This window comes from Sorex fumeus, unplaced genomic scaffold (assembly GCF_029834395.1).
Source record: "Sorex fumeus unplaced genomic scaffold, SorFum_2.1 ptg000034l, whole genome shotgun sequence".
NCBI classification, from domain to species: domain Eukaryota; kingdom Metazoa; phylum Chordata; class Mammalia; order Eulipotyphla; family Soricidae; genus Sorex; species Sorex fumeus.
This window is the reverse complement of record NW_026606091.1, coordinates 7,148,115-7,160,861: the sequence shown is the minus strand read 5'-3', so window position 1 is coordinate 7,160,861 and position 12,747 is coordinate 7,148,115. Positions and strand designations below refer to the sequence as shown.

The 12,747-nt window shown below is 37.9% G+C and overlaps 1 protein-coding gene across 3 annotated transcripts in view; it reads right to left on the bottom strand.

Annotated features, from left to right (window-relative positions):
* The window catches only part of CNTLN (centlein), a 277,449-nt gene that overhangs the window by 202,992 nt on the left and 61,710 nt on the right, over positions 1 to 12,747 (bottom strand). For all 3 annotated transcript variants that reach the window (XM_056117337.1, XM_056117338.1, XM_056117339.1), the window contains exon 3: positions 6,174 to 6,258. In XM_056117337.1, the coding sequence (XP_055973312.1) occupies positions 6,174 to 6,258 (85 nt within the window). The remainder of the gene's footprint in view (positions 1 to 6,173; positions 6,259 to 12,747) is intronic.

The following is a 12,747-nucleotide window of genomic DNA, read 5'->3' as shown; positions in this document are numbered from 1 at the left end:
AGAACTACAATCATATCACATCTTAGGGGAATTCTCACACTTCCATGAGTTTTATAAACAAGATCTTTGTCAGGTAATAACACTGAAGTGTCTCTTCCTATTTCCTGTAAGTTTTAAAGAAGCTTTATTTAAAGTGTCCAAAATATTCACTTATTTCTAACAATGTCTGCTCTCAGCCAGCAAGAGTCAATGAGGCTTTTCCAGAGCCTAAGTAACCTGAAGAAAGGATATACCCAACTCCAGAACATTCCAGTACTACTGTCTTTCGTGAGGGCAATAACACAAAATAAAATTGAAAAAAATATTTGTGAAGACCACAGCAATGGGGCACAAGCTCACTAAGATGAAATGACATCTCATCACCACATCAATAGGGCTTCAGTATAATAACAGGGGAATGCAACAGAAAGAACTGTATATATCAGATGGTATTTAAGAAGTCTCAATAATATAAAGACACCAAAGCAAAGTTTAACCTCTGACACACACAGCTACAGCAAACAATAAATATAGCCTAACCCTTAGTCCAATAGACATAAAACCTCACAATACAGGCATCAGTACTTCTTACTCAATTGGTTAATATTCCTATATGAATTTGGCTAGGGAATAGTGCCAGTTTTTATAGTAAACAGCACCATTTAGATGTGGCCGTGAATATAGTTTTTAAATCACTGTATCACAGTATCACTGTCCTCCTGTTGTTCATCGATTTGCTCGAGCGGGCCCAGTAACGTCTCTAATATGAGACTAGTTGTTACTATGTCTGGTATATCGAATACCTCACGGGTAGCTTGCCAGGTTTTGCCGTGCAGGCGAGATATTCTCAGTAGCTTGCCGGGCTCTCCGAGAGGGGTGGAGGAATCGAACTTGGCTCGGCCATGTTGGCTGCGTGCAAGGCAAATGCCCTACCCTCTGTGCTATCGCTCCAGCTCAGTTTTTAAATATGATTAGAATTTCAATCAGTAGACTTTGGTGGTTTTCTTTTTAGTTTGTTTATTAAAACACCTGATTTACAAAGCTATTCATAATATAGTTGTTTCAGGCATACAATGTTCCAATACCAATCCCATCACCGGAGTGACCTTTTCTTCCACCAGTGTATTCAGTTTCCCTCCCACCAACCATCCTGTCCCTAAGTAGGCACATACAAACTTTATTTCACTGTGCTTTCTCCAAGAAAACTTATGGGAATGGCAAGTTGAATTATCAAAAGAAAATCAATAAAAGTTAGTTTGTGATTATTGTTATATGAGTTTAATATATGTGAATAAATTAGAATCATTTAATATAGTATTATTATACCTACTGTAATGTATATAAATAAGTTTTCAATTCTTGTATCTAAAATATATCTCATTAACAAGTTTTTGGTTTGGGGGCCAGACCTGTCAGTGCTTAGGGCTTACTCCTACCTCTGTACTGAGGAAACTGGTGGACTCGTGGGATCGCATGGGGTGCCAAAGACCAAACTCAATTCAGTAGGGTGTAAAGCAAGTGCCCTATCATCTTTACTATCTCCAGCCTTTACTATCTTTACTATCATCTTTACTATCATTATAGTAATAATCATGTGCTGTCATTATGAAACTTTTTTTAAATTTTTCACATACATTTTGGAATTTACAAAAACAGGCAAAGTCTACAACTGCAAAATGTAGTAAGAGTAAAGAGAATTAAGAAAACTTAAAGAGTAAAAGCAAGTTACCCTTTAACAGAAGTGTTTTATTTAAACAAGAGAATACTGGTTTTAAGCTAAATAATATTTTGTTATAGATACTGTTTAAGTGTCTGATGATGCAGACAAGAGAGTAAACATACCTTCCTTTACAGGGCAACCATAAGGACCAAGAGTCAATGTCATACTCAATGCCACGTGCTGAGAAGTTTATTCTGTACTTTAAAGAAGCCCCTTTACTGCTACTTGTAAAACTGATTTCAAAAAAAAAAACTGATTCAAGGATATTAAATTGCCTAAGCTGTTTCCTGTCCCTGAAGTTCTATATTGGTCCTTCCAATCTGAATGATCATCTAGCTGGACAGAGCATTCTTGGTGAGGTGTTCATTTTGTTTAGTTTTTGTATGGAATTCCGCCATGCTCTTCTGGTGCAGAGTCTCATTTGATAGAACTCCTGTGAGTCTTACAAGTTTTCTTTTGCACATAAGTTGCTTTACTGATCTTGCTGCTTTCAATGATCTGTCTCAATCTTTGGAAGTTGTATAATTTGACTATGATGTGTCTTTGAATTTTTCTAGTTGAGCTTATTTTCACTGGGCCTCTTTGGGTCTCTTAGATCTAGGTCCCTGAAATCCTAAAGTCTAAGAAACTCCTCTCTATCATTCCTTTAAACATTATTCTTCAGCCAGCTTGCCTTCCTGTTTTCAGTGATTCTTACGTTGCTCTTCCTATACTCATTCTGCAGTTCTCTAGTATGCTGTTCATTTCTTTTCAGACTATTTTTGACCTTCTGTTTTCCAGTAGTTTCCTCCATCTTATCCTGGAGCACCTCGATATTTTGCACAACTGCTATTAATCTACTGTTGAGAGCTTCTATTGCATTTTTAATATCACCTACCATATTCCTCACTTCTGCTTACAGTTTTCTCATTTCAGTACTCATTCTTTCTTCTGCACTGCTGGCTTTGCTAAATAACCGTGCTATTGCTGCTTTAATCTCATTAAACATCCTCACAATGGTGTCACACTAGTTATTGTTTGAGGATTTACTGAGCTGGATAGTGCTGGCTGAGCCTTCTATATTATTGTTTTCACTCACTGAGCTTGGTGGGCTTTCTTCCCTATCATGTTTGCGGTGCTCCTGCTGTGCTCTGAGTAGTGTGGAATTTGTAGGAGATGTCAGGTAGCTGCACGCTTCAGGAGCTGTGAGCTAGATCTGCTGATATGGCAGGGTTCTGGTGTGAAGGCTGCTAGGCCTAACCAGAAGTGAGGGGAATCCTCCTACCCCCTTTAAAAAATACCTCAGAGTTGTCAACTGTGTGATCAATATACCTGGAAGGTGTGGCAGTGAGCTAAGTTTCAGGAACTGTGGAGTTGTGGGGATAGTGATATGGCAGAGTTTGGGTGTAGATATTTCCAGGACTAGCCCTAAATCAGAGAACTGTGAATAAAGCAGATTTTCCCCCCTCCCAAAATGAGTGGGAATAATCCAATAAATTAGAGTCTTAAGTGATTTCTGCCTCAAACTGCCCTCAGAGTGCAGTGCATTATAAATTCTTTGTGTTTCCATGGTGCATAGCATGCACATTTCAAATTTCTCAGCTCACAAATGCATGAGTCAATGCCTTAAAATTAATCTACCTCTATCTACCAAACTTTTTCCCCTCATTTTCTCACTCTCTTTACACTTATAGTTATCCCTCTATCCCCTCTTTCTGTCAACCATTTTCCCCTCCTCCTCCACCTTGTGCCACCACCACCCTCATCCCCTTGCCACCACCCACACAAAGTTCTGTGTCTCTGGAGAAACTTGACACACACATATGTGACTCTCAGTTGATCTTAATATGGACAGAGATTCTATAAACAATTCCAATGTTCACAAAACAGATTCTTTCAAAATCGAAATTATGTTTTCCAAAAGTGAACACAGTCAATGTAAACACTGATTACAAACTTGGTAGATCCTGGGAAGACAAGTTAGCTAAGCTATGATCAGACTCCTGACCTATAGCAACTTCATAAATGTGAATGATGCTTTGAGACAATTCAAAGGGCAAGAGCAAATATTTTGCAAGTGGGAGCCCTGATTTAATACCAGCACCACATTGTTCCTCATGCACCACCAGGTAGCACCCAGAGTTAACACTTACCAGGTGTGGCACCAAAATCAACCAAACAAACTGATCAACATTTTAAAATAGCATATTATCTATACCCTAACATACAGCTAACAATGCCAATAAATACTAAAAAGAGCAAAAATAAATAAATAAATAAATAAATAGAAAAACAAAGCAAAAAAACACTGTCCACCAATCAGTGCTGGTGTGGATGTGAGGAGACAGAAACTCTCATTCATTGTTGCTGTGAATGTCAACTAGTACAGCATTTTTGGTAAACAATATGGATTTACTCAAAAAACTAGAAATTGAGTTTTCATCTGACCTAGCAATACCACTCCTAGGACTATATTCCGAGGGTGCAAAAAAAAAAACCAGCAGAAATGACAGCTGCACTTGTACGTTCATTGCAGCACTGTTCACAATAGTCAGAATCTGCAAACAAACTGAATGCATGAGAACAGATGACTGGTCAAAGAAACTATGGTACATCTACACAATGGAATACTATATAGCTGTTCAAAAAGATGAATTCATAAAATTTGCTTATTAATGGATGGACCTGGAGAGTGTGATGCTATGTGAAATTAGACGGAAGGAGAGGAACAGACAGAATGACTACACTCATTGTGGAATATAAAATAACATAGTATGAGACTAACACCAAGAACAGTAGATACAAGGGCCAGGAATATTGGTCTACAGTTGGAAGCCTACCTCAAGTGCTGAAGGAGAGGGAAGTTGAAATAGAGAAGGTACCACTATGACAATTGTAGTTAGAGGGATCTCTCTGGATGAGAGATGTGTGTTGAAAGTGGTGGATTCTCAAACATGCGACCTCTCAGTATCTGTATTACAAACCATAATGCGCAAAAGTAGAGAGAGTAAGAGTAAAATAAAAGTGTCTGCTATAGAGTTAGGTGGTGTGTGTGTGTGGGAGGAGAGATGCACTAAGAATTTCCCTGATGGTGTTCAGGGGACCATAAAGGATGCCAGGGATTAAACCCAGGTCAGTCAGATGCAAGGAAAGCACTCTACCCACTATACTATTGCTCTGGTCCCCATCTGCCACTTTTAAGTTATATATAAGATTGGATTTATTAGGCAATATCATTTCACTTAATAAATATGCAAAGCACTTTACCTTTCTTGTAAAGTATCTTGAAACTGGTTAACATTCAGGTTGCAACAACAGATTATTAGATCATGAAAGTATAGTATAATGAAAGCACAGTGTTTATACACAATGGAATACTATGCAGCTGCAAGGAAGGATGAAATCATGCAATTCACTGCAACATGGATGAAAATGGAGAGTACCATGATAAGTGAAGTGAGCCAAACAAATATTGAATGACTTCACTTATATGTGATTTACAGAAGAATAATAGGAGGAGGGAATACAAAATTAAATAGGAGATACTCAAATTACCCTTGAAACTTTATCGTGAAATGAAAAGGACAGGGAAGTAAAGAAACAGGGAGAGAGAAGGAGTAGGAAGAGACGAACAGAATACAACAGGGATTGGGTCAAGAATCTCAGAACATTGGTGGTATTGAGGTGTGGTTTATAAATGTACACATATATACATGAACACATGTGATGTATATGTATAAAGATATAGATATACATGTGTATAAAGATCACTGTATCACTGTAATCCTTTTGTTCGATTTCCTCGAGCAGGCATCAGTAACGTCTCCTTTGTCCTAGCCCTGAGATTTTAGAAAGTGCCACATTCAAGGCTCTTTCAGGGTCAGGAGAATGAGACCCATCATAATTACTGATTTTTGGTATACTGAATATGCCACGGGGAGTTTGCCAGACTCTGCCATGTGGGCAGGATTCTTTTGGTAGCCTGCCAGGTTCTCCAGAGTAAGAACTAGATAATATATATATAAACTACAGAGTCAAAAATACCACAGGTGTGAGATCCAGACAACAATAATCAGACTTAAAACTGTGCCTGTCATAACACCGTAGCACTGTAGCACTGTCCTCCCGTTGTTCATCAATTTGCTCAAGCAGGCACGAGTAACATCTCCATTGTGAGACTAGTTGTTACTGTTTTTGGCATATTAAATACGCCACGGGGAGCTTGCCAGGCTCTGCTGTGCAGCAGGATACTCTCGGTAGCTTGCCAGGCTCTCTGAGAGGAATAGAGGAATCGAACCCGGGTCGGCCGTGTGCAAGGCAAATGCCCTACCCGCTGTGCTACATTATCACTTAAAAAACAGTATTTGTAACAGGGTCTGATAAAATGAGCCCCTAATGTTTTTAATAAAAATTAGTTTAAAAAATGAGACAATATAAAGATCTTCTACAAGCAAATATATGGCACACTCTTACAACTTTCTGTTGTAACACCAACCTGTTCCAATTCTTGTATTCTAGCATCCTTGACTTGCAGAATTTCTAAGACTTTTCTGTCCTTAGCTTCAGATTTCTGTTTTTCTCTAGAAACAAAAATATATATTATTATTCATAATTTGTAATTATTTAAATTTTATATCCTGATAATATAACCTTAAAATATAGATTATCAAATTATCCGAACTTGACTTTTCAATACTAATCAGAATTATATGGAAAGTTACAACAGCTTACAACAGCTGACAACTTCATACTAAAAGTACAGCTTACTTTTCACATTTCCATGATAAGTGGTCAGAAAGATAGCACAGAGGTCAAGCTGCATGCTCTGCATGTGGCCAATGCAAATCCCTGCTACCACATGGTTCCCTGATCATCACTAGATGCAGGCCTGGATGTGGCTCTGCAGGCCCCTAGGTACCACTTGTAAGGTAAAAAAAAAATGTAACAATTATTTAAAACATGTTTAGGGGCCAGAGAGTTAGTAGAGCAGGTAAAGCCTTGCATGCAGCTCTGTCAAGTTCACTACCTAACACCACATATAAGTCCTGAGTCCCACATGATTGATCCATGAGCACCAGGCCAGGAATGAGTAATGAGCACAGCCAGTGTTGTCCGACCTCCATTTCCCCCCCAGTACACACACACAAAAAAAGTTTAAAATGAATTACAATGGACATAATATAATCAATCTGAGGTAATAAATACAATCAGTATACATGTTTCCTGGAACACATAAAATCACAATACTTATAAGTACTTTCCATCTTCTTTCAAAATGTATAGATTTATATACTTCTTATTCCAGTCAGGATGTAAGCCAAAATCACCTACAGCTTTAGGTTCTGAAAACAGCAAATCTCCATCATCAGTGTTGGCTACTACATTCAAGCTATCAAAATAAGGTGTATTACATGGTGAGGTAAGGGTGACAATTTAGCAGGAAAGCAGAAAATGTCTGGAGAGTATACAAGGAAAAGTAAGAAGTAACGGGGTCCAGGGAAAAAGAGAACAATAACAACCATCTGACTTAAGATAAAACCACAAACAAAAAACACATGAAGAAAATGCACACAACACAACATGTATATATCTTTATGTATGTATCTTCATCGACATATAAGCATATATCAATGTATATATCAAAGAAATATATACATATATACTTATTTAATAACCCAAGAAGCATTCACAAGAAACAAAATTCAAATAACAGATATGAAAATATTTTAAAATGAGAATCTATAAAAGGACTAAAATTACAAACTCTAGAAAAAGAACAAGAAGTTTAAAGTTTTTAAATCTCAGAAATAAAAGTTATAACCACTGAACCAAACAATTAAATGAGCTAAATTCAAAACTAGACGAAAACAGAGAATTAGCAAAAGAAATATACTTAAGGACAGATTAATCCAGAACACTGCACAGAAAAGCAATGTGGTTAAAAATATGAAAATAGGGGGTATGGTGCCGCCAGCAGGTCAATCTGTACCTGTGAGGTGAGTGCATCAGCAGCCTAATGGCCAACGTCAGACTTTCAGATACCCCACAATTGCTGCTGTGCCTTTGGCCAGACCCCAAAAACTTGGGGCAAAGTTTACCAAGAAAGTAAATGGCCAAAAGTTAGGTATGTGGGAGACACACCCACAAATCACCTCTGGCTCAGCTATATAATTGGAGGTATGGCCTCTCTGGTTCCTGATCAAACTGCTTAATGGCCATGATTCCAGAGTTTCAGAAGCGAATCTCGGAACCCAAAAGCTTTTGGCAGAAATGCGTCCTGTTCCTGCAGTAGGTTACTGGCGCTGGGCCACTCCAGGTGGTAAAAGATTTTGTGCTTTGGCCTGTTCCCCCTGGCGGCCTGGTGACCACCATCCTCCAGAAGACACTGGAAAGTCAGGTTTGGGCCTGCAGTGATAAGACACACGGGGCCTCACCACATGGGGGTGGAGCCGACTCTCCCCATCCCAACAAGACCCCGAGTCACCTACAAACGGCCTCTCTGGCTCCTGATCAAGCTGATTATCAGCCATTATACCGGAGACTCAGAAACAAATCTCGAAACCCAGCGGCTTTTGGCAGAAATGCATCTGGACTGCATACAAGGTGGCCACCAGCTCAGAGCTTATTGGAAAACCAGGTATGAGCCGGCCGTGATGGGGCAACTGCAGTCTCATGGGAAGGAGGGTGGTACCGGCTCGTCCTTCACGCCCTACCGAGTTCACGAGTTGCCCCCCACAAGCGGCTCTCTGGCACAGCCATAGCTCCAGAGGCAAAAGGACTTAATCCAGAGCCCGGAAGCTTGTGGCAGAAAAGTGAATGGACCATGTGTTAAACTATGGCGCCATGCCTCCCCAGGAGAGAAAGAATGTTGCTCCCTTTCATCTTTTCCCCCCCGTGGCAGCAAGGTGGCCACCACCTCAGAGAGTACTGGAAAGCCAGCTATGAGCCGGTGGTGATGAGGCAACTGCAGTCTCATGGGAAGGAGGGCGGTACCGGCTGGTCCTTCACGCCCAAGTGAGGTCACGAGTTGCCCCCCACAAGCGGATCTCCGGCATGGCCATGGCTCCAGAGGCAAAAGGACTTAATCCAGAACCCGGCAGCTCGCGGCAGAAAAGTGAATGGACCATGCATTAAACTACGGCTCCATGCCTCCCCGGGAGGGAAAGGGTGTTGCTCCCTTCCACCTTTTTCCCACCTGGCAGCAAGGTGGCCGCCACCTCAGCGCTTATAGGAAAGCCAGGTACAAGCCAGCGGTGACGGAGCAACTGCAGTCTCATGGGAAGACGGGCCGTACCAGCACATCCTTCACGCCCTACCAAGGTCATGAGTTACCCCCCACAAGCGGCTCTCCATCACGGCCATAACACCAGACACACAGAAACCAATCTTGTAATTATCTGACTCTTTGCAGAAATCCAAAACTGTGGCCACATGACATTATATGATTCTCATAACCAGCTATAGAAAACAAAATATTTCACAATGCCTTTTCAGCAATTCTGATTGTTTGGTGGTAAATTCTAAGCTATAATGGTATATCTTTTGTCAAAATAATGAATGTAATCAATGTAGAGAAAGTTAAGTAGAAATAATCTGCCTCACAGGCATTTGGAGGGGTGGGAGGGTGGGTATACTGGGGTTCTTGTTGGTGAAAAATCAGTACTGGTGAAGGGAAAGGTGTTTGATCATTTATGACCAAGACTTAAACCTGAAAGCTTAGTAACTTTTCCCACAGTGATTCAATAAATAAATATAAAAAAGAAAAAATATAAAGAAAATTTAAAAAAATAAAGGTGGAGTTCATGCCCAATTCAATCAGCTAATCAGTGGCTGAATAAATAGCAGTACTCCTACAAAAAAAAAACAAAATAAAATCTGAGTCAAATAACAATATTTAGCAGTATTTCAATGTATATAGAAAATAGAGGTCATATATAAAATGTGAAACTTTAAATGCACTGTAGCACTGCACTGTACCCCGTTGTTCATCAATTTGCTCGAGTGTGCCCACTAACATTGTGAGTCTTGTTACTGTGTTTGGCATATCGGATACGTCATGGGTAGCTTGCCAGGCTTTACCATGCGGGCAAGATACTCTTAGTAGCTTGCAAGTCTTTCCAAGAGGGGCAGAGGAATTGAACTTAGGTCGGCTGCATGCAAGGCAAACGCCCTATGCGCTGTTCTAAAATACATATAATATATAGTTTTTTTGGTTTTGTTGTTTTTGTTTGAGATCCATCAGTACTCAGCACTAACTTTGAGCTTCACACTCAGATATCACTCATGCCAGAGATCAGGGGACCATATGGAGTGCCAGGAATTGAATCCAGGTCAGTCACGTACAAGGCAAGCACCCTACATGCTGTACTATCTTTCAAGTCCTTATAATTCTGAAATTGGAAAAAAAGTAACAATTCCAAATAGTATAGAGATTTGTCCAGCAGCTCCTCTGGGTGATATGGGCAATCTAATATTTTCATGACAAAAAGAAATAGTACAAGAATATATTATTTTTAATGTTAGAATAATAAAATTTCTAAAACATTGTTCAAGTTCAGAGAATCACTAACCTATCTGGTCAGCTCAATGAATATATTTAATATGTGTATATATAAATATATATATATATATATATTTACAAGACATTAAAAAGGGTTCCTAAAAAAAAGGCACTGTCAAGAAGTTGATGATGATCAATGACTGAGACAAACTCCTGTTTCGCTAATTAGAACCACTGATGTGCAATAATGATGTGAGCTAAGAATATTTGCAGACTTCTTTAGGATGAAAAATGAAGTGAAGAGAGGCTGTCAAATCTGTACAAGTTTAAAACTCAAATCACTTTTCTCAAGAGTACTACCCATTTAAACATTTAATATTTCTGTATTTAGCCACATGAGTTACCACGCTTTTTCTGTTTTTTTAAACTCAAAAATCTGAGAAATTATTCTAAGTAATTAACAAACAAAAACTTATTGTGTTATAGATCATGCCATATATTATAGAATAAGACAGGATTATATTTTCTGGGTGTGAGCCCATTCTTAATGAGATGTCAGAATGAAATATTAGGGTCTAAAAAAACATTTCACTAAATATGAAGAAACAGTATTGGTATGAATTAGGAAACAAAGAAAATGAAAAACCAAAACATACCAGTGTTGATTGTTCTTAACAGATAATAAAGGATAGTTAGGCTTTCATTCTTATTAATGAATTTTCATTTAAATAAAATCATAATTTCAAGCAAACAGTAAGATTCTAACACAGTAAAACTTATAAAAATATAAATATGAAATGAGAATTATTATCAAGTTATATATCCATTAATCCAAATATCATCTCATAACGATTTCCTCTTTTAAAAATGCATATATGTTATTTAAGAATATTAAAATGATAAGAAACAAAACAGTTTAAAACTTAACACAAATATTTTTCAAATTCACTACTAAAAAAATTACCAAGTCAACAGTATCTTATACTCATAAAAAACTTGGCAGAAAATATTTTTTGATGCTAAAGTATACTTAAAATACATATTTTGCCTTAAAATCAGAAAATAAATTTTACATTATTCCAAGTTTCTGAACCTTTATTTTTCAATATAAATATACTTAAAATGTTTTATATATGCAAGCTACCGAGAGTATCTCGCCCGCACAGCAAAGCCTGGAAAGCTACCCGTGATGTATTTGAAATGTCAAACACAGTAACAAGTCTCACAATGGAGATGTTACTGGGTCCACTCGAGCAAATCGATGAACAATGGGAGGACAGTGTTGCAATGCATATATATACACATATATATGTATGTATATATATATATATTTCGCAAATAGAAGAATCAGTCTGACACATGAAACTTCACTTTTTTAAACCTGTTCAATGAGTTCCAAACTTTAAACAACGGAATTATACTACCTACAACATCTAATTCTGAATTTTTAATATAGTAATATATTAATTTTAATATAGTGTATATTAAATGTATTAATTTAATATACATTAATAAGCTATTTAAACAAAGAAGTAATCATTGATTTAACATATGATAACAGTTTAGATTTACTATATTATCAAATAATGTACCTTTGATAATCTATCTAAAGATACATACATGAAATTCAAAACAAAATCTTTTTAGTTTATACTTAGGGGATTATTTAGTTCCTGATTTTTTTATCCCATATATGTGTCCAGATACTTCTGCACTTCCCAACATCTATTATGTAAAACATTCACTAGAGTTGGAAAAGGCTATATATGTCTTTAATAACTGTGCAAGTATTTTTCACCCAGAACCTAGTCTCTTACAGTGATCAAAAATATTGTACTTCAGAACAGACTGTTTTAACATCTGCACATCACCAGGGTTGCCCCCAAGGATTTTTAAATGATGCCTGCCTGTGCTGAATAAAGTGCTAACTTGCACCTTGCATTTCAAACTGTGTCCTGAGCAGCCATCCAGTTGGTACAACACCAGCTGAATTCCCACAGGCCACTGTTCACTCAGGCTTGACTGCAATTATCATGTCAATATTTTGTGCTCTGATATGCAGATATGCACACATGCAAGCTGCACAACACATCTTTCTCCATGGAATGTTGACTTATGTTCAATGTTCTGGGAATTTTTAATGAAACCAGAAATACACTTTTCTCAAATAATGACATCCTAACGATTATACCTTTAAAAAAATTGTACTATTATCTCATGCCCTTCATATAAGTGACTGCTTTACAACAATCACAACTGTTCAATTTAAAGATTTCATGAAAGTTAAAAAAAAATTTCAAACTTCTTGCATCTATAGGAAGAGTTCAAATTTGTTTCTTCATATATTATTGCTTGTTATCTCACCTTACAGAGTAGAGTGTGTCCAATTAAACACCTTTCTGTTTTTTCTTTTGACCATTCTTCCATCCATCCATATCTTGACCTACGCGGTCTTGATTATTTTCAACAGGAAAAGTGCTCAGCAAAAATATTTTTTCCCTGTGTGGAGCTGCCTAGCAGTAGTGCTGCCAGATGGAAGAATTCTGGCAGCTACTCTTCTGGGGTCTCC